Source organism: Rissa tridactyla, chromosome 1 (assembly GCF_028500815.1).
Source record: "Rissa tridactyla isolate bRisTri1 chromosome 1, bRisTri1.patW.cur.20221130, whole genome shotgun sequence".
Classification (NCBI taxonomy): Eukaryota; Metazoa; Chordata; class Aves; order Charadriiformes; family Laridae; genus Rissa; species Rissa tridactyla.
Window position 1 is genome coordinate 130,185,807 of NC_071466.1, and position 20,805 is coordinate 130,206,611.

The 20,805-nt window shown below is 47.1% G+C and overlaps 1 protein-coding gene across 9 annotated transcripts; it reads left to right on the forward strand.

The window, feature by feature from the left end:
* Positions 1 to 83: 83 nt before the first annotated feature.
* On the forward strand, positions 84 to 20,670 carry TMEM39A (transmembrane protein 39A). 9 transcript variants are annotated; one of them, XM_054187055.1, is made up of 11 exons: positions 321 to 461; positions 772 to 863; positions 2,467 to 2,555; positions 12,189 to 12,382; positions 13,958 to 14,180; positions 15,605 to 15,688; positions 17,086 to 17,228; positions 17,693 to 18,041; positions 18,863 to 19,050; positions 19,582 to 19,702; positions 20,241 to 20,670. In XM_054187055.1, exons 3-11 carry the CDS (start codon positions 2,526 to 2,528, stop codon positions 20,472 to 20,474), a joined length of 1,566 nt encoding a protein of 521 aa, XP_054043030.1. In that variant the 5' UTR covers positions 321 to 461; positions 772 to 863; positions 2,467 to 2,525; the 3' UTR covers positions 20,475 to 20,670. The 9 variants fall into 9 exon arrangements, with proteins under 9 accessions (XP_054043484.1, XP_054043030.1, XP_054043246.1 ...); XM_054187271.1 differs by having other exon boundaries at positions 2,467 to 2,543; XM_054187343.1 differs by lacking the exon at positions 2,467 to 2,555.
* Positions 20,671 to 20,805: the final 135 nt, after the last annotated feature.

Sequence of the window (20,805 nt, forward strand, 5' to 3'; positions counted from 1 at the left end):
CCCCGCCCCCGCGGCGCCCTGCCCTCCCTGGGCCGGCCGCGGCCGGCGGCCGCCGCGGTGGCTGCTGCTGCCGCCGCCGCCTGTCGCCCTGTGATGAGAGCATCAGCCCTCACTGCCACGTCTCCCGGGCAGCTGCGGCGGCGGCGGCGCGGGCAGCCGGCGGTGTGCAGGGCCGCGCCGAGGCCAGGCTCGCCCGCCTCTTCCTTTTCTGCCTTTCCCTTCCCCGCAGGGCGGCCGCCCGCTCCTGCTCCTGCCCCTGTCCCTGCCCCGCCGCGGGCAGCGGCGAGGTGGGTCTGCCCGGCGGGAGGAGGGGAGCTCCGCGGGGCACTCGCCGCCGCCGCAGCCTCGTCCCCCGCCGGGGTGCTGCCGGGGACCGGGGCTGGCCGCCTGGCCGCTGCCGTCGGAAGGGGACCCCGCTGCCGGCTGATGTCCGAGCCGCGCCGCCGCCCGCCTTTGGATGTGTGAGTACCGGCCCCGCTGCTCCCCAGGGGCAGCTCCGCTCCGGGAAAGGCCCACCGGCCGGTGGGCTCTGCCGGGCCGGGCCGGGCTCGGCGGGACCTTGCCCCCGGCGGTGCGGGGACGGGTCGGGCGGGCGAGCCGCCTCCCTGCGGACCCCCTCCCCCTCAGGCTGCCCCGTCCGTGCGGGGCCGCCGCCCACCTCTGAAACTTCGCGCGTGTGTGTGTGTATGTGTGTGTGGTGCGGAGGTTCTGCTGGCCCTGTCTGGTCCTTTTGGTAAGTTATGGCACCTGGTGTCGGGCTTCTCGTTTCAGACGTTTCCTGAGGTGTCTGGGTGGAAGCAGGAGGTCCCAGCAGGACGCTGAGATGTGGGTGCTCCTGCCGTAGGAGGTCGAAAGGCGAGGAGGTTGGTCTGGGGTGGTGGGGAGGTTTGCTTTGGAGGTAATCAGTCCTACAAAGGAGGTGGGAGAGGGCACCGTCCTGTGGAAGATGGAGAGCCGAGGCAGTCCTCTATGCCTGGGCAAATCTAACCTGCCATGAGGTACCGTTTCCAGAATGGATGTGGGTGCACACCCCTACAGCTGTTCTTTTTTGTACCACTAAGAAAACAGTGTATCGGTCATCCTCCATTATGTAGGACAGCGGTTAGGCCAATGGTTTTCCTTGTTACATGAGGTAACTCCTTTACCACTCCAGCATCATTTTAACATGATGAACGCGTAGCTGAAACAGAGGCAGCTTTGTTTGCAGTGTACGATCGCTCTCGTGCATGCTTTTTCATCGGGAATAACGGGCCCCTCGTATCACTGGCATCTGTTACCACTGCAAGTAGAGGAATGAAACATCTGTATGCCAAAGTGGCGAGTCGTAAAGTTTTTGAAGACGGGGCATCCCTTCTGTAACCAGCTCGGTTCTGTTAACTCGCTGTGTTCAGGAGAAATTTTCTGGGAGAGAGATACAGTAGTGCAGGGATGGGGATGGGACTGGAATGGCTCAGCTCCAGGATGTCAAGAGCAGAGGAGGACCGCAGCCCTTTAACCCCCAGTCTGCTCCTTCACTCACCTCCTGGCACTCCTCTTGTTGGAGCGACTTTGTTTCTGGCATGCACTTCTTCCAGCCTCTCCTCCTCGCCTCCAGCCGAGGCAAGTGGTGTCATGATCGGATGATGCTCTGCTGGTAAAACCTGGGCCCACTGGAGCCAGGCAGCGTTGCCCTCTCAGGGAGTTGTGCTGGAACTTCACCCACTCCTTGTTGTCCCTTATCGGACTGGAAGTTCTTTAGGTGTAGGTGCAGCTACTCCTTGTTTCTGTTCTTGAGCATCTTGGACTGGGGTTTTGCAGTGCAAAGCAGCACATAGGGTGGGAATGTTGTCCAGGTCTGACTTATTTGGAAGGACAGAGTTGCTCGGGTAGTATCACTTTCCCAGTTAACTGTGTCCAATGTGATGTGTACTCCTAATCTCAAGACCACAGAGGTCTGCATGCCTCCTGTACAGCTCATTCCTGGCTGTCTCTTTGCAAACCTAGTGACTTGTAGGCATTTGAGACCCAGTTTTTCAGAAGGTCTGGGTATCCACATTCCTACTGATAGAGGTGTCTATATAATGTCAACGTGAGCTTTCAAAATCATTGATAATTTAGAAAAGGCAGGCCTTTTATTTTAATTTTTTTACTTCACTTTTATTTTTCACAGTCTTTCTGACTGTAAAATGGGGTTAAAACATTTTGCTTCCTACTTTTGCAGAGTATGTTTCTATTCTGCTTGTAAGACAATAATTTTTTTTTAAAACTTCTTGCTATGTACTGGCTAGCACATTGCTGAATTACTCTTTTTACAGAGACACTAATGGCATCCTGCGGTAGCTGAGGAAATAAAGCTCTTCTCGTCTTAGTGGCCTGTCTATATTAGCAATATTTGTGTGGATGTAACATTGCCAAGATACTTATACGTATTACTCAAGACAACTTCAGTCTGGATATCATGAAACTAATGTTTTTTTTCTTCTGCAGGCATCAAATCTGGATGTTTGAGGATACAGCAAGAGCATATATGCTAGAAGTGTTTGTTAATGTGGCATCCAATTTCCGTGAGTGTTCAGGTCAGAAGCCAGTTGGGCCACTCAGTATGACTCTGTAGAGTGACAGCTACTAAAGATGGATATGGTGCAAAGCAGCAAGATAGTACTGATTCTGAGACTGTCCTGCTCCTCAGTCTCAGTCCTTTCCCTGTGCCTCTGAAATCCTGGAAAAAGTTTTCTTCTGGCAGTTACAAGCATGTGGTTCAGTTTTAGTTTATGGATGTGAAACTCTTGAGTTGGAGGGGTTGGATTCATACTCTGGATTTAAAGAAGAGAGATTTGTCAATACAAAGATGTGGGTGCTTTTTAGCACTGTTGAAAATCAGCTAGAGTTTTGGTTGAATTTGTTTAATATTAGAATGTTTGGTCTTAAAATTATTACTGATTTCCAACCATTCTTTTGTTTGTCCATTGCGAAGTTTTATGTCCTGGCATGTTTATGGACTGAGAAATACAGATGAGGGTTGAATTTGGCTTGCAGAATCTACTTAAATGCTTGGGATCTTTAGACTTTAGTATTACTTGATTTGTCATGCTTAATTGTGCAGTATGATATTCTGTTATACATGTTTTTCTTTTTGAGGCCCAATTTTTGTTCTCGTTGCACTGCCGTTCAATGGGAGAACTGATAAAGTTTCATGACAGTGCTGCAGTGCTAGTTTATGCACAAGAAACCGTAAGGAAGGCACGGAATTACGACAGTCGACCTTCCTCTTCTTCCAGGGATCCCTTCCCTCCGCCATCTCCTTAATCTGCTCTCTGGCTGCAGAGTTTGGCCTGTCATGCTAATGGGTGGTGCCATGAAATTAGCGCTCTCCTTCTCTTTGTTCACCCAACTGCAGCAGGTCTCTTGTGCTGATGGAAAGTTTTAGCCCATTTATTTCTAACCGTACCACAATTAGATAAGCGGCACTGCTTTTTTAGCAGGTGGATTTTTAAAATCAGAGGTAAATCTCTAGTAGCTGTGTGACTTGGGCAAATAGCTCATGAGCTATCACAAACTCGCCTGAAAGACTTCCTGCCATTCTTCATGGGGTGTAGTCATTGGAGACTCACTTCCAACCTTTTTTTTTTTGACTTTTTTGGGCTGAACGTGTTGCAAGCGGAAAATGAGACTTCTGGTGGGAAGTGAATATTGTGCAAGCTAGTCAGAAAAGCCGTGCTGGCTAACATGGTGCGGCGGCATCCACATGTACTAGCGGGTTTGAAGTAGTTGGTTTAAAGCAAAATTGTCTTTAGGCATCTGTGGGCCAAAATACTTAGAAAGGAGTACGTACGCAGATTCAGACAGCTAAATTAGTCTTGGTATAGTTAATTATACCAGGGATTAACGTCTTCTATTGCATTTTCCCTCATCTGCTTGATTAGTTGCTCTGTAAATGGTTGTATGAAGTTCTGAGTGCCGCCTACCAGAGTAATAGAAATTGAATTGGAGACCCTAACCATTTAGCGGGGAACTTGTAAATTACCTATAAAATACCTATAATAAATTATACCTAATATATATATTACCTGTTAAGAAGCAAGGAGAGGGGATTTGATGTATTCTCTTATGTGTTTTTTTTTAATGCAAATTTGTGATTTATGCAAGTCAGGATTTATTTAGAATTCCCTGCAATGATTTTGCTTTCGCACAGTGTCAGGGATATGCAAATCATCGTCACACGGATACTTTCCGATATGAATCCCAGTGCAATGACTTGGGGTAAGGCTCAAGGAGGTGTTTCTTCCTTGTGTTCTACTCCATGCCTTCAAACTCATTGCTATAGATGGCAGATGCCTGCCTTATTTTTATCTAAGTGAGGACAAAATAGAAAAACACTAGTGACTCCTACGAGTTGTCATTGTGGCTGATCTCCGTTAAATTAAACATAGGGATTGGCAGAGGAGCAAAATCAGCAGGAAAGCTGCTTCTGTTTGTTTTTAAAAAAAGCTTCTCTAAAGCACTAAAATAATACTGTAAAAAATATTCACTACTATGTACAGAGACCCCTGGGAGGAGAAATACTTGCTGAACAGTTTATCCTGCTTGGGATAAGGAAATTGAGGTCTAAATCAGTAAAACAACTTCCCTGGAAGTCAGTTGAAGAGGAGAGATCTAAAAAGCAAGAGTTCCTGGCTTGTAGCCCTGTACTCAGGCCATTAGACCCTGTGTACGCATTCAGGATTGGGAGGAGAATGCATATGTTGGTGGCTTGCTTGGCTGGAAATTACAAGATGGGCTCTTAGGCAAGAACATATATATTTTTTTTTTCTTTCCTCCCTCTCAGTAGTGAGCTGTTTTGCTGTGCATTTGCCCTGATAAGTTGGAAAATAAAATCTCAGTGGCCATAGCCAAAATTCCCCTCCTTTCCCAGCCACTGTGTGTTGCACGGTGTAACAGAGGGTGATCAGTGGCTGTGTTTTAGTAGTGCAGTGCCTGTGTGCAGTGTTTACTGAAGAGCTTTGGTGGAAGATGTACTTAGGAATGCACGTTGATAAATCGTATTATCATCCAGCTTTGATAGCTTTGCCCATGTTGGGTCTGCTAATACATTGTCCTTGTGATTTGGCCTTACTTCCCAACCAGTGTCCCCTTCTAAACTGAACTTTTGTTTCTATCGGTAACAGGCTCATGAAGTTGGAGCTTAAAACTTTTTGTGTTGGTACACACTCAAATCCTGTTTGGGATCTGAAGCTGAAACTCCGCTGAGCTTTCAGACAACAGTACAGGTTGCCTTTGAGAACCGTACATGCAGCTCACTCAGTAATTCCCCACCAGCTCTTTAGTTTTAGCCTCTCCCTCTGGATGAGGCTGGACTTGCTGTCTGCCCCTTTCCCTGCACAATTTGGAAACATGGGAATTGTAGGACCAAAATAGACCATGACCCAGCTGATCAGGCCTGCGTTTCCCTCTGCTGATGGAAAAGCTCAACTTTGCAATTCTATCTTGTTCTCACACCAGAACAAGCCAATGCTTTCTTTATTCTCAGATCCAGAATTTGGCTGTGAGTGTAGCTCTTTGCATCAGAAGAAGCCAAAGAAAACGTTCATGTCTTGCTAACTGTGCGATAGATACTGTTGTCTTGGTGAGGAGTGTGTTATCGGCCACTTGTAGCTGCTGAGCCCTGAGGATCTTGTGTTGTGGGTTTGGTTTGTGTTCCCCCTCCCCCCCCCCAGCTTTTTTTTGGAACATAATTTCACTTGTCTTCATTCATAAAATTATTATAGTCATTCAATAAAGTCTTACTAAGCTGTTTACTTTGACCTCCTGCAGCAGTTAGTTGCACAAGGTAATTATATGGTTATGAGGTATTATTTTATTACTCCAGGAATCATGGCTTTGTTCTTGTACTTGCCAGGGGTTCATTAAGAGCGCTTAGTGTGTGTGTGTATCTTCTTTCCTCCAATTCACAAAGACTTGAACTCATCTGTAGTCTGAAGAGGACCGTACTGCCTCCATACCTCTGGAAATCTCTTCCTCGCACCCCCTAAAGTAAGGTCTTTGAGGGTGTTTTTAAGGAATGTGTAAGATTTGGGTTGGAAATCCCTCTCCATTTTTAAAAATTGCTTTTTCAGTCTCTTCGATGATTTTCTTGGTCTAGAGTATTAAGAACTTAAATCTATGTCCCATCTTAAAAAGCGTGTCTGCAAAATGAGCTGAACTGAGCTTACTGTGCTTTAACCTGAGAGGCTTTTCCTGGAAAACTTTTCTTTCCTGCTCCCATTTTTTGTCTGTGAATTGAAGTATTTGAAGTACTGTGGCAGCTACAAATGACAAGCGCTGCCTTCACCTTGTCTTTAGCTAGAACTCTTTATTTTCCACGCTTATCTGTCTGCTTAGCTCTAGCCTTCCTCACTGAAGATGCCTGAAATGAGTCATACAGTGTATCTTCCCATTTGTGAATTCTTGCCTTTTTCTTGCTACTTTCACCTTTTGGCTTTGGCACGTGTGTAGCGGACTGATAGATGGAGCCGCTTCAGCCAGAGTTGTGCTGTATCAGAAAAGCCTATGCTGACTTGGTCTTGCTGGGTTGGTTTTGTTATTACAGAGGAGGTTCTTGGTTCTTAGTGACAGGGCAAAAATCCATCTCTCTTGTCCTTTTCACTGGACCCCAGGCTGCGCTTCAGGGGGGCTTCTGTCTCTCACCACCCTGAATCTCAATCCGTCTCTCCGTATGGTGTGAGGACTTGGAAAATGTGCTGACTTGGGAGACCTCCCTTCTAACCGGTTTTGCCTCCCAGCCCGAGGCCGAGCTCTGGGCCAGGTGGTGGGTGTGTGGCTGAGTTGAAAGGTTGTGTTGACTTAGCGCTGGGGGAGCTCTGCGCAAGCCAAATATTTAGCTTTCCATCTGATAACCTGTTGGTTGTTTCCACCCTCGCAACAACCAAATGCTTTTTCATTCCCAAACCAATTAAGGGCTTCCACAGAAGTTTTGCAGCTTCTCGGTTTTCGGTGTGGCAGATGCGAGGGCGCTGACAGAGTGGTCTCGTTACCAAGGCATGGGTGCAGACATCGCTCTTCCTCGGCTCTCTTATTTTTTTTTCTTTTTTGGCATTGTGTTGGGTAAATCACATAACAGCTTTGACTCTCATTTTTTCCATCTGTCAAAATGTTTTTATTTTAGTGGGAGCCTTTTTTTTTATTTATTTAAAGGGGCCTGCAGAAAAGGTGGAGAGGGACCCTTCATCAGGGAGTGTAGTAGTAGGGCAAGGGGTAATGGTTTTACACTGGAAGAGGGCAGATTTAGATCAGATATCAGGAAGAAATTCTTTACTGTGAGGATCGTGAGATACTGGAACGGGTTGCCCAGAGAAGTTGTGGATGCCCCATCCCTGGAAGTGTTCAAGGCCAGGCTGGATGGGGCTTTGAGCAGCCTGGTCTAGTGGGAGGTGTCCCTGCCCATAGCAGGGGGGTTGGAACTACATGATCTTTAAGGTCCCTTCCAACCCAAACCATTCTGTGATTCTGTGACTCACAGCAGTTCAAAAGAAAACTTGACTATAGGGTGAATGTGATGATAATTTGCAAAGACATTAGAATTGCTGGACAAGTGCAAGTTTGGGATTAGGTTGACTGGCTACAGTGACTTGAATTGAGGACATTAGTAGCCAAGAGACCTTTTTGCATTGCTTCTTTCAATTTTGGAGAATGATGGGGGAGGGAGGGAGGAAGAGCTGTTTGTCTGCCAGCTGAAAGTCACAACTGTTATGGTATATATTTAATCTCAAAGGTTAGAGAATGCTACACTATTTTACTCCTCCCATCTTTCCAGAAATGGCTTCACCAGGGGCTAGTAACTGTCTTTTGCAGCCTTGCAAACAAGGTTTTATAAATAACCCACTGTTTGGGACACAGTGAGTTCTTGTCACCTGTGAGGTGGCAACAGAGGTAATATGTAAAGTGGCAGCCCTGGGGCCAGAGCCTTTCACTCAGGCCAGGGTGAACTGTCCAGGTCTTAAACGGTCCCTTGCCTTTGTGGTTTGGGAGCTCGTGTCTCAGATCTTATCCAGATGGTCCAGTTCCAGGATGGATGTTCCTTTTTGAAGGAAAATGGCCTAGAAGCCAGTGCTCCTGACAGCAGGGGGTCGGGCAGCTGCTGCAGCTGGGGGAGGAATTGCTAGATACCCAGATGCAGGAGTGCTCTGGAGATGGGTGGTGCTGCTTCTCATGTCACTGCTGCTTTCACGCTCCTGGGCTTGTACTTTCCCTGCACTGTTCCCAGTTCTTTATCCTTTTGTCCCACACTTGATGGTAGCTGTGGTTCAGGGTATTACCATTAGCCACACGGAGGGGCTGGAAATGTCAATGGTGTTCTCTCAGCGCTGGTAGTTCCCCATGCTTTGTGTCAGCGCTCAGCAGCCACGTCACAGGGGTGGCCTGCTGCACATCCCTTTGAGGGAGCACTGCGTGGGTGGCAGGTGTGTGTCCACGCCTGCCTCGCCGTAAAGCACGGGCACCCCAAACAGAAAGTCTCCTGTGTTGCTGAGGAGGAGGAGGCAGGCACACCTCCCTTTGCTAATGGCCACAGAGGCAACATGTTGCTTCACCCCAAGACATCACGTGCTTACTTGGTGGGAGGAAAGCTGCTTTGATCAAGATGGGGACTTGCAACAAGAGACCTGTGGTCTTCTCAGGCCACATTTCCCTTTCTGCTCTTGACAGTATCCGGTTGTAGGACTTGTGGAGTCAAGGAGAGCCTCTTGAATGTTTTCCAAGCGCTGAGAGTTCTCATGCAGCGAACTTCCCGAGAGGATTGGAGGCTCAGAGTTTTCTCCAATTAAAAAACATTAACGCCATCAAAATAACTGTCTGAGCATTGTAGCGTTTCCAGCAAAGAGATGGGGAACCAGGCAGACTTCTCATTGTGATGAGTCACTGACTCTCTCCTGGTTTGCCTCTTGGTAAGAGCTGTTTGGGCAGCTGCTGATGCAGGACTGTGATTCTGAGTGATCGTCCCTGGGGGGCAGGACAGGGCTGCGTGCTGCTTTGCCTCTGAACTGGTGGACAGTTGGATAGTTCGTCTGCTTAGTTCTTCGTCAGTAAAGCCTTGCTCACAGCTGTGGTTCTTGCCTACCTTGATCCTGCCTCATCAGGAGGCAGATGGGGCAGTTGGGGAGACGATGGGGAGGAGGGGTGTTGGTGCAGAGAAACAAAATGCCCAAATCTGTAGTCCTAAAAGCACGAATTAGAAATCAGAGGGTCTGATGCCTTGCATTCCTGGAACTTCTTATAACCATATCACAGCTGAAGGTTTTGTCTCTGTCCCAAGAAGAGCGTGGTCCCTCTCTAGGACCCAAGAGGTGTCCATACTCATATCCTTTCCTGTGCGCAGACAGGACCACTGTACACTGTTCTGCAGCTGGTCTTCAGATCCTTCTTCTGTGTTTTTATGATGCCCACATCTGTCTGAGAGAGGAGATCTTGGAAGCTAGGCAGTTTCTGTTCTGCGGATGTTGACGATGAAAGGACTACGAGTATGTGACTTATTTTTGAGGGAAATTATAGATGAACTGGGAAGAACAATGTGGAATCACATTAATGGACTAAAAATTCTTGTCAGGAAAAGCTTTTATCTTCCATTACTGACTTTTTGTGTCTGAGACTATATTAAAATAAGATCACTGATGGGGTGGGAGCACTGCAAACAAAGAAGGGAGCCTGGTAGACTCACAGCTCGCTCTGCAGGCTCTTTATTAATTCTTAATATGACTTGGATGCACACAGGAATCTGAAGTGTCGGAGTAAAGGGTCATGGACACTTTTTTTTTTTCTTGTCAGCATATTTTTCACAGTAGAATCATGCCTTTGTTTATTAATTGAAAACTATAAAAAGGCTTTTTCCCATGTCTTTCCCCTCAAAAAGGAGGGCTGTTGATTGGTTCAAGTCCAAAAAAAGCAGACTTAGAGTCAAACTGATGTGTAATCTCACTGCTTTGTTTAACTTTATCTGGGGAGCTTCAGTTTTGTGTGGCTAGTTTTACAAAACAAAAGCAAACAAAAAAGGAATGGTTATTAGGCAGGTCGTCCTCTAACAGACATCTATCTAATTTGATCAGGCTCCAGTGAAGTAAAGTTATTTAAAGCTTGGCATGAGGAACTGCACATTCTATATGCTCGTGGATCACTGTGAAAGGGCTTATTCAAGTGCATTTAAAATACGGTGTGCTGATGTTAAGGAGGGCTCCTTTCCACAGGCATTCTTTTTTACCTGCATTTTACTGGTTTGCAAAACCAGAAGGTGGAAATGCGATTACTTAGTTTCCAAGTGTCTATATTATCAAGCATGTGAAGCATACTAATGGGATAATACTAATGAGAGCTGTTAAATTATTTACATGAATTGCTGAATGTGGCATAAAGTACCTTCCACTGTAACTACCAGTAATTAGACCACTGACGTATTGCATCTGTTATCATAAATAACCTGTAGGTTGAATCAGACCAATTGTTTTTGCTTCTACAGTCCCTGTAATAATTTAATTTGGCTTAAAATGGCTTTCAAAGTTGCTCCTTTTAGAAGTCTCTATCTTTTTTCTTTATTTTTCCTTCACCTTAACTGCTTATGTAAAGTGTCCAGATACCCTAAGTGAATTCTGCATTGTCTGTTCCTGTCCCTGCTCATCTTGTACACGTAGGAGAACTTTCTTCTGTGTATATTTAATTCCAGAAATACAAATATTCCCAAACAAAACTCTAGAACATCCTAGAGCCTGAAAGCTCTAGAGTCCTGACTAGAAAGGAGAGGAAGAAGGAAGGTTTCGTTTGTCTGTTGTGTTGTCATTGGAATTATAATGAGAGTTTTGAAGTCTGCCAATGCCAAAACCGCATTATTTTGCTCCAAACCCAAACTGTCCAATGTTTGCTCTCTTTTCATGCAATTTCACAACTCTCTTTTTTTGGTTTACTTTTTTTTTTTTTTGAGTGACCTTCATGTGGGTATGTCTTTTGAAACATCTTATGTGATTTTTGTTGAAATTCTGAGTTATTGGAGTAGAGACGAAGCATGGGAAATTTTAATACAAATGATGGTTCTTTGAGAGAGTTTTTTTAGAATAGTCCTCCTGCACACTGTGGTCATGGTGACAGTGGTGTGACTCATTGAGCAAACTTCCTGGCATTTCTGCCAGCTGTGATTTCTCAGGATTTTAAAGGAGGTGATAACTGAATTATAAATAGACAACAGGTTCCATCTGTAAATTTCAAAGCTAGATCCAGAGTTTCCCAGAAGGTGGGAGTGCTTTTTTAGACCCTGGGTTGGTTCTGGCTGTGACATTTTGCCAAAAGGGCGGACGATTAATCTCCAGAAATGCAAATCTGTGTCCTTGTAGTGAGATGCTTGCTCACAGTGCCTCGATTCTGTACAACGCACGCACTTGGATTGACTTCCAGATTTGCACTCCAGTTCAGCCTATCGCTTTTATGCCTGCTAGCCGTCAGAAACTTACTTGACTGCCGAAATCCTTGCAGTGTCAATCAGTGAAATAAAAATCAATATTTACAGGCTCACTTCTAAATTTAATCTTTTTTGAAGTCTGTGGTATGTAATTGCATGGCCATGCACTTGAAGGACACTTATATGTGTGTTTTGCTGCACTACTCTGCTAGCTAGAACCACTTTTATATGGATGTCCTACCATTGTGTCAGTCAGGCTTTCTTAGCACAGAAGGGAGCTGAACCATGCGATTAACTTCACAGAGACCAATTAAGGCTGTCTGTTCTGAGCTCTGGCAGGATGTCCAGCGTCAGACCATGTCAAGTGATGTATTGGGTGGTTAAAAAGACCTGCGAAGCTCTAGTAGCTCCTTGCACCAGAACAAGGAGAGGGCTTTTCCCAGACTTGCTTTTGAAACAAGGCACACAGTTGTGTGTTCTCCAGTGCTGGAGATGCTTGGTGGCTCTTTCCAGCCAACAGGAAGTGCTCACAGTCGCTGATGGCTAATTTAAGCAGCTGCTTTTTAAAGACACAGTGTCAGTGGCATCCGTTCTGTGTATCCAAGCAGACGCTGATCTGGTGCTGTTGAAAGGGCACAGTGTTTTAGGGTGGCGATGGGTGTCTCCGCAGGGCTCTGCATGTATGAGTGGCTTCCTTTTGCATGAACTCCCTTGGCTGGGGTGTGAACTTGGTGACCAGCCGTTTGCAGCTTAAGTGATGTTTCTGCCTCCTTTGCAGACCTGGGAAGGCTTCGGGATCGTTGTCTGGGTCTCAGGGCACAGCCTGCTGGAGGCACTGGAAGTGGATTGGTTCCTGGTCATGCCCGGTGGAAGGAGGGGACCCAGCCGGCAGCAGCTAAGCCGTTCAGCTTTGCCTTCTCTCCAGACGTTGGTTGGCGGGAGCTGCGGAAACGGTACCGGTTTGAGAAACAGGTGAGGAAAAAGGTAGGGTTTTTGAGACACCCGTAGCTAGGACAGTGTGAAAAGCTAGGAGCCTTGATCCACTCTGAACTCTGTGCAGGAGTGTGGCTTTGTGTTTAAAGCAAGGAACTGGGAGATGTGAACCTTGAGCCCTCTGCTGTGCCATTAGGAGATGGCCCATCCAAGAGGGAACGTGCGCCGTGTGACAAAGCTCTTCCAGCTTCTCTTTTCAGCTCTGCTGTGGCACATGCTTACCTCTGCGGCCCCTCTTTTGACTTCATGCATTAAAATCAGCCCTGTGGGGAGGATTGTGGAAGTGGTCTCTGCCACCCATCACCACTTACCATGGTCGCAACAGCCAGGGGTGGAAGTTGCATGGTGCTGAGTTTGTCTTTTCCTGCAGCAGATCCCAGAGCAGTGAGTCCTAGCAGATTATGAGTCCTTGTCTCTCTTGCCCATTTGTCTGCAATACCACAGGGAGTTAGTGTGACATGTCAGAGCTCAGCTGTGAGTGCCCTTCCTACGTGATAGAAAGGCAGGGCAGGAGGATGCCTATATTCTGTTTTAGCTGTGCTGGCTGCAGATGAAACAAATTCTCACAGTTGGCAAAGCTCATCTTCATTTTCTGGGGAAGTTGAGGGCTGAAAAAGGAACACACAGTGACATTTAGATCTCCACATTTGGCACAAAGACTTAAAAGGGCCCAGTGTAACTTCCTTCCACACTGAAGTTATCAGACTAGAGAAACTACTTGCTGCATGTTGAGGCCCTGAACTACTTGGTATAGGTTCATCCTTACAGAGTAGAGAGATCCAAGCCATTTAGCTTTGGCCTTTAAAGACTTCTCTGTCTGGGATGGGTGGATGGATGGCACAGTCTTAGATTCTTGAGGAACAAGTGAGACCATGAAGTCAGTGCCCCAGGGTCCAAGGGGAGCATCACTTATCCTGGTTTCAGTCACACACAGCATAGTTTATATCTGAACTTCCTCCATCGGTTTAGTCTGCTGGAGCGTTTAGTTGTCCTAGCCTCCTCTGAAGGCTAGGAAAGAAGGAAGTGTGAGAATAGTTGAGAGGTCAGCCTCTAGGAAGTGGCTGAACTCCTGTGTTCCATTTTTAGTTATCTCTTTTCAAGAGAGAAACTGTGAGCAAAATGACAATGTGCACTTTCCAATACTGGAGAAGGAGGCTGGGTGCTACTGTAATGTCCCAGTGATGGGTGGAAGGAGCCAACATTAAGCGCTTGGTCTGGCACAGAGTTCTCAATGATTTTTTGCTTGGAGTTGCTTCCTCACCCTGCACCTCTGTTCCTCCATCTACAAGTTTACTCAAGTATTGCTGGGCATGTTACAGCACCTCTGGCAGATGAATCTGTTGTGTGGAGAAAATGCTGGGTAAGGGTTTTGTCTGAGTTAAGAAGATGAAGCTCACCACCAGTCTTGTGCCAAAAATATAAATGCAAGACTTCTGCCATCTCTTCTCTAGCAATTCCTAGTCCCATATTCACAACCCCAAGCAGTCCCTGTCCTGGAAAATGGTAGAGATGATGTGGAATGCTTACCAAGTGAGTGATATATGTCTGCTTCAGGAATGGTAGCGCCATCAGCCTCTCTGCACCTCCAATCACAGCGCTGATTACTCCAGAGCCTGTACGTCACTGCCGGATCCCTGAACTGCCATTGGATGGGAGTCTTCTCTTTGAATTCCTGTTCTTCATCTACCTACTGGTAGCCCTCTTCATTCAGTACATCAACATCTACAAGACTGTCTGGTGGTACCCATACAATCATCCTGCTTCTTGCACTTCACTGGTGAGTTCCTCAGCAAATGCCATCCCTCATCCTTTTTCATTACACGGCTTTTTTTCATGCTTCAGCAGTCCAGGAATCACCGAGCATTTGACACTAGAGGGGTGAAGGGAAGTTCACATGCACCCCCATCAGTCAGGGCCATGTCATCCCCCATTTTGCAGGGGAGAAAACACATGGAAGGTGAGAGAGAGGTGTCAGCAGGACTCCTTCAGTCGAAATTTCTTGTAGATACTTGCATGGCCTAGCTAGCCCCTAGGGTCTGAAATGGAGCTGGGACTCCAGGAGCCTGCTCTATCCTGCTGTGGATGCCCCTTCCCAGTGGAAATAACAGAGCCTGAGAGAGGGGAGAAGATGCAAGTTTTCATTAGGATCTCACAGCAGGTCAGCAGCAGAGGAGTTGAAGAGGGGGTCAGATCCTCGGCTTATGTAAACCTTCCAGTCTCCTCGGTTTCAGTCTTCTTCCTGGCCCAATAAGTTGGACAACCTAGCAGTGACCTGTACCTGAGTCAGCAAACCTCATCTGAGTGAAGCTAGCCGCTGAAGTCCTTTGGTTTCTATTGTGTCCTTGCTGCTTGGAAGCATGAGGTGGTTCCTTAGTTAACTATACCGACAGGTGGTGCTGGTGTTCCAGTTATCCAGCTGTTAAGTTTAAGTTCAGCTATGCGATGCTGGACACAGCTTTCTCTGAAGAAAAAGCAATCTGTTTTGGGCTCCTTACCCAAAAGGATTTAATGATCGTTTGTTTGTTCCCATCATAAGGCAAGCATTCTTTTTTTACCCAAAATGTCCTTGAAGTCCCAAACAGCAGTATTTGGAATCTGCTAACTGTTCTGGCCAGAACATATTTGATAGCTTCACTGAAAAATTGTAAGAGGTCCAAGAGCTGTATCTAACTTGATGCAGCCAAAGTCAACATTAAACTCCTAATTCAGATCGATGACCCACAAAGATGACATTTCTCAGATCAACTTGATTATCAGCGAGCATTGGTCACTACAGACCATATCTGAGACCAAGAACTAAAGTGAGCTGGTGTGCTCACTCTGTTCTCCATTTCGGTTGCCCTTGCTGTGGTTGCTCAGTGGCTTTTCCTGGGAGAATTTGCAGCCCGTTCTCCATAGTGGGATCCTGGTCCTAGATGTCCCTTTGACCCCCAAAATACCTGCCTGAAGGGTGGGTTTGTTTTGTTTTCAGTGGAAATCTCTCCATGGAAAGGAACCTCCATGTGGGGAAGACCTTGCTTCTGGAGATGCTCCTGTGTTACTGATATTTATCCCTTTTCTCTCATCCCTAATAGAGAGATTTGGGGAATGCTTACACAAGGCCCTAATGTGCTCTCAGCAGCCAGCTTTCCAGTCCCACCCCAGCTGGGTGGTTTCAGAGTCCCTTCCCCTGGTGAAGACATTTTTTCTTTCCTCCTTCAGAATTTTCACCTCATTGACTACCATCTGGCGGCATTCATCACAGTGATGCTGGCGCGGAGGCTGGTGTGGGCCCTCATCTCTGAGGTAACATTCCCACTGTTCCCTCTCCTGTCTGTGGTACGGATTGCAGAGTGTGAACATCCATGGCCTGAGAAAGTTCTGCGAGTTGGATAGCTGGAGGGTTTCCTCCCCCAGAACAAGTCTGGGTGTGAAGGACTAAGATTTTTGGGGATGCCCTTCTGCCTCGGAGCTTTTCTCCTTGAGCCCATTCATTGTTCTGCAGCATTCGGTAGCTCTGTTGCCTCTGCAGCTATAAGGAGATGAAATGGTCACACTTGCTTCTTTATTTCTGCAGGTGCAATACTGTACTTCGCTATCTCATGCCAGTGAAGTGGCTGAGAGAATTGGAAGCAGAAAGGGGAATAGTGAGGTTAGCCAAGACGGGAAGAATAAACAGATTAGAGGGGAAAGGTCAGGAGGAGGATGTCTGAGTACACTAAAATGAAATAGGAATAGCTGGCAGAACTTCTTATCCAGTCCTGGTTACTCAGTAACTTGGAGGCTCTGGTTGCGTCACCTCAGGTTTTGAGACCCTCTCTGTGTTTGTGAGAGCAGAACCAGGCCAAATACATGTTGAGGAAAATGCAGGTTCTGTCCACTGAAACCATTAACACAACTCCAGACTTAAGCAACAAGTTTAAAAATAAATAAATAAAAAAAATAACACTTATGTCCTATTGAATAGGTGAATGGAGAAGGTGGTATCTCAGATGTTTTCTTTTCATCTCTGATTCCTGCCATTTTCATTTATGTTCCCATCCTCCGTAAAACCTTCCATAGACTGAAATTTTTGCATTGAACCTTCCATGCAAGTTCTTGCGCATCCCATCTATTGGCTCGAATACCTAAGAATCTTTTCATAGTTCAATTTGCCTTCTCCCACTTGGAGACTAGAACAAGCTGTTTTTCTGTCCTTTTGAAGGTGGTGCCTCCTCACTAGACTGTAGCCTGTACAATCAGTAGAAATGGAAATCTAGTTTTAAGATTGTCAAGGTGCACCGTCTTCTCTTCCCTCAGCTGAGAACTGTGACATTCCAGTTCTTTAGGAAAATTAATGCTGAGACTTGATCATTCTAAAGGAAAAAGCAAGAGAAAATGTGTTTCAGGCTATCCTGGACTATCATCAGAGCAATAAGGAACTTGAGCAAAAATATTTCCTACTTTTCAGCTCTGAAATTTTTTTTAAAGGCTCTATTTTAGTCATGTCCTACAACATGCACTTATTTGAATCTTTGGGATTCTACCAAACACAACTAAAATCAAAGGAGTCAGTCTCCTACTTTTGGCAGGAAGAGGGCAGCCATCCCTCTTACGGTGCCTCCTGGCACCCCTCTCCCTGCTCCTCTTCCAGAGGCACCCCCTGTGCTCCTGTTCTAGCACTGGTGTTACAGGGCTGTTGAATGTTTCTTCTCCGTTTGCAGGCCTCTCAGGTGGGTGCGACATCAGTGATTCACTACATGGTGCGCCTGGTGCTGCTCACCCTCTGTGGATGGGTGCTCTGCTGGACTTTGGTCAACCTCTTCCGCAGCCATTCTGTTCTCAATCTTCTCTTCCTGGGCTACCCGTGAGTCACACCACCTTGTACCATCAGGGTGCGGGGACTATAGCCACTTGGGGGTGGCATGAGCCACCATGGGAAGCAGAGCTGTTGGCTGTAATCTGCCTCCTCATCTTATGATTAAAGGGGAAGTAGGAAGGGCTGGAGGATGGTGTGAGGAGGTGATGCTGAGCTGATGAAGCAAATTGCCTCAGTATGCTGCTTGCATGAAGGGCCTTTACTGCAACTGAAGACTGAGCCATTGGGATCACTGGTTCCACAAATGGGATTTAAAGAAGCTTCTCTGCACAGCTGTTGAAGCTGCAGCCTCTAGCCTTTTGTGGGGGAGAAGAGTTGGTCACTAGCTTCTGGAGTGAGGGTTCCTATGTGGTGTCCCTCTCATAACAGCCAACAGCTGTTGAGAAGGTCCCCCCGGCTTCATGTTGAGGTGGCCGTCACTTCAGCCCTATTTTAAATTTCTTTCCCTGCAGATTTGGTGTCTACGTTCCTCTGTGCTGCTTCCACCAGGACAGCAGAGCACAGCCCCTGCCTGCGGACTGTGGTTACTTGGTACAGGACCAGATGGTGGATGATGGGTCTTCAGCTGTCAGCAGCCTGGTCAAACCCAAAGATTTCCTCTCACTTCTGTGGGAATCCCTGAGAGAACAGTTCAATAATCCTACGTCTATCCCCACCCACAGCTGCCCCCTCTCCCCAGATCTCATCCGCAATGAGGTGGAGTGCCTAAAAGCAGATTTCAACCGCAGGATCAAGGAAGTTCTCTTCAACTCTCTCTTCAGTGCCTACTATGTGGCATTCCTGCCACTATGTTTTGTGAAGGTAGCTTTTGTCTGGCTCTCTCTGTGCCCCTGCCCGCCGTCTCCTTCTGAATGTTGTGTGAATTGCTGCCAGGCTGGATTCCTGGTTAATTCCCCTTTTCTCTGTCTCCCCTTTGGCAGCCCGGATAGCGGAGCATGGCTGCATCCGGAGTGCACTAGTACTGCTCCTGGTTGGCGGATAGGTATTGCCATAAATGTGATGCACCTCTAGTCCCATCACCCCACTTACTAACTCCCCTTCTCCCACCCCCTGTCCTAGGCAGATGGATAGCTGTGTTCTTTCTAGAAAAGGGAACCTGTTGTTACCTGTCTCAGATCCAACGTCCTGGCTTTCGAGTGCTTGGATCAGAGGCTTTGATGTTCAGCCTGTTGGAAAACAGAGCCAAGTAGGATGCTTAGCAAGCTAAATCCAAGAATCTCTTGTCAGTGTGGGGGTTGTATTTTTTTAGTCTGTCTTTTTTTCTAACTTGAACGAGCTCCAGTTGGTGTAGTGAAATGGGCAGGGCTTCACAATCTGTGCAGCAGTCTTGGTGCAACTGGTGCTCCTGGGGCAGTTCTGTGGCAAGCAAACCTCCTTGTTATCTGCTGCTGGAGGAGGAGATGCACCAGCTGCAGCATCACCCCCTGCCCTTTCTCCTTCAGGTCAAGGAGAAGGGAATCTTGAGTGTTTCCTAAGCTGTAACCCTCTGAAATCACTGGTCCAAAAGCGCATGCCTGTAATGTGTGGTGTGGGTCTGCTGGATGCACATGCAGTATGTCCCCTGTCATTCCCTCCTCTGCTTTGTGACAGTGGTGCCAAGTTCTTGTCTGATCTCTTTGCAGAGCACCCAGTACTACGACATGCGCTGGTCCTGTGAGCATCTCATCATGGTGTGGATCAATGCCTTTGTCATGCTCACCACTCAACTGCTGCCTCCCAAGTACTGTGACCTGCTCCACAGATCAGCTGCCCACCTTGGCAAGTGGCAGAAACTAGAACATGGTTCCTACAGCAATGCTCCACAGCATATGTGAGTGTGGGGATGAGGAGGGGTTGGCATGCCCAGCAAGGGGCGGAGAAGGCATTCTAGTAGATAAGCAAGCATCAGCAATGCTTATTTACTGAGGAAGCTTCCCCATTCACCACAGTGCCAGGTGTCATAAGTGCAACTCTGTTGGTCTTTCTGGTCTTTCTGTTCCCTAGAAATAGAAACATCTGCTCTAGAGAGCTGTGAGGTCCTGCAGTCACCACTGGTTCCTTCGCAGAAACAAACACTGAGATCTTCTCGGTGTCTGGAGAAGTAGCTTCTGCAGGGGCAGGGGGCGGTCCCCTCCAATGCAGGGGGCTAAGTTCTTGCACTTGGAAGCCAATTGCTCACATTAATCGGTCAGAGTCCATCTGGTGGGCTTGTGATCACCTCTCTGTGCTTTTCCAGTGGGAGCTAGGACATGTCCTTGTGGCAGAGGCTTTGGTGTTTTTCAAGATGCTGTCCATCCCTGTGAAGTCATGTTCAGGGAGTTGGGAGCACAAGTGCTAATGCTCTGGCTGTCTTTCCCCACAGCTGGTCAGAAAACACAATATGGCCACAAGGAGTTCTGGTGCGACGTAGCCGATGCCTGTATAAAGCAGTTGGGCCTTACAACGTAGCAGTGCCTTCAGATGTGTCCCATGCCCGCTTTTATGCAAGTATCTCTTCTCTTTCTTGACATTGTGGGAGGGAGGAGAGGCCCGAACCTACCTGCAGCAGAGCGGATTGTGCAGAACAGAGTTCAGTGCTGGGCAACAGCCTGTTGCTGCTAAACAAAAAGCCTGTTCTCAGCCGAGGGGCTTTCCCATTGCAGTGCTACAGTGATGTCTGGGCAAGATGGAAGCCACAGCTGCCTTGTCAGTGCTTTCTCATCATGGTGACGGAGCTTTCCCATCAGGCGGTGGCATATTCTTAAGAGGGTTCTAGTTAACATCTTCCAGGGAAAGGGGAAAGTATGTCAGCTGGCCAGTAGGTTATTTCACCTGTCCTCCCCTTCTCGAGTAAAATGACACTCCTACGCGCCTTGTCTTTCATGCTGTTTTCCCTAAGTAGCAGCTCAGTGGTGGCTGGAGTACAAACACTTCTTCTGCCCAGCACAGTGGTTGCTAGCTCAGCCTTACGCACGTGCCCCTCCCCACTTTAACAATGCAACAAATTATAGAAGTCTGTCCTCTTTAACTGTTTCCCTGCAGTTCCTTTTTCACCGTCCATTACGGCTGCTCAACCTGCTGATTCTCATCGAAGGCAGTGTGGTCTGCTACCAGCTCTACTCACTGCTGCGCTCAGAGAAGTGGAACCATACCCTCTCCATGGCCCTGATCCTTTTCTGCAATTATTATGTCTTATTTAAGCTCCTCCGGGACCGGATAGTATTAGGCAGGGCGTATTCCTACCCACTTAACAACTATGGACTGAAGGCACACTAGGCCGGCCAAACGTGTACCCCTTCTCTTTCCCTTCCCACAGGGCAGGGAAGGAACCTCAGAAAAAAAATATTTTCGTACAGTTCTATTTTTTTCTTGCGGCGTTTATAAATATTTAAAATATTTTATATTTTGTATACTATTGTTTTTGTGGGGCGGGAAGGGAACCAGTGGCAATTAAATGTCGCTTTATAAACAAGGTGTTATTTTATATATATATATATAAAAAAAAAATCAGTGTGTACATACCATATATCTCTACCCATACATATATCTATGTGAAGCAACAGGATTGTGTGTGTGGTCACTGTGTCTGCTTTGCTCACACAACTGC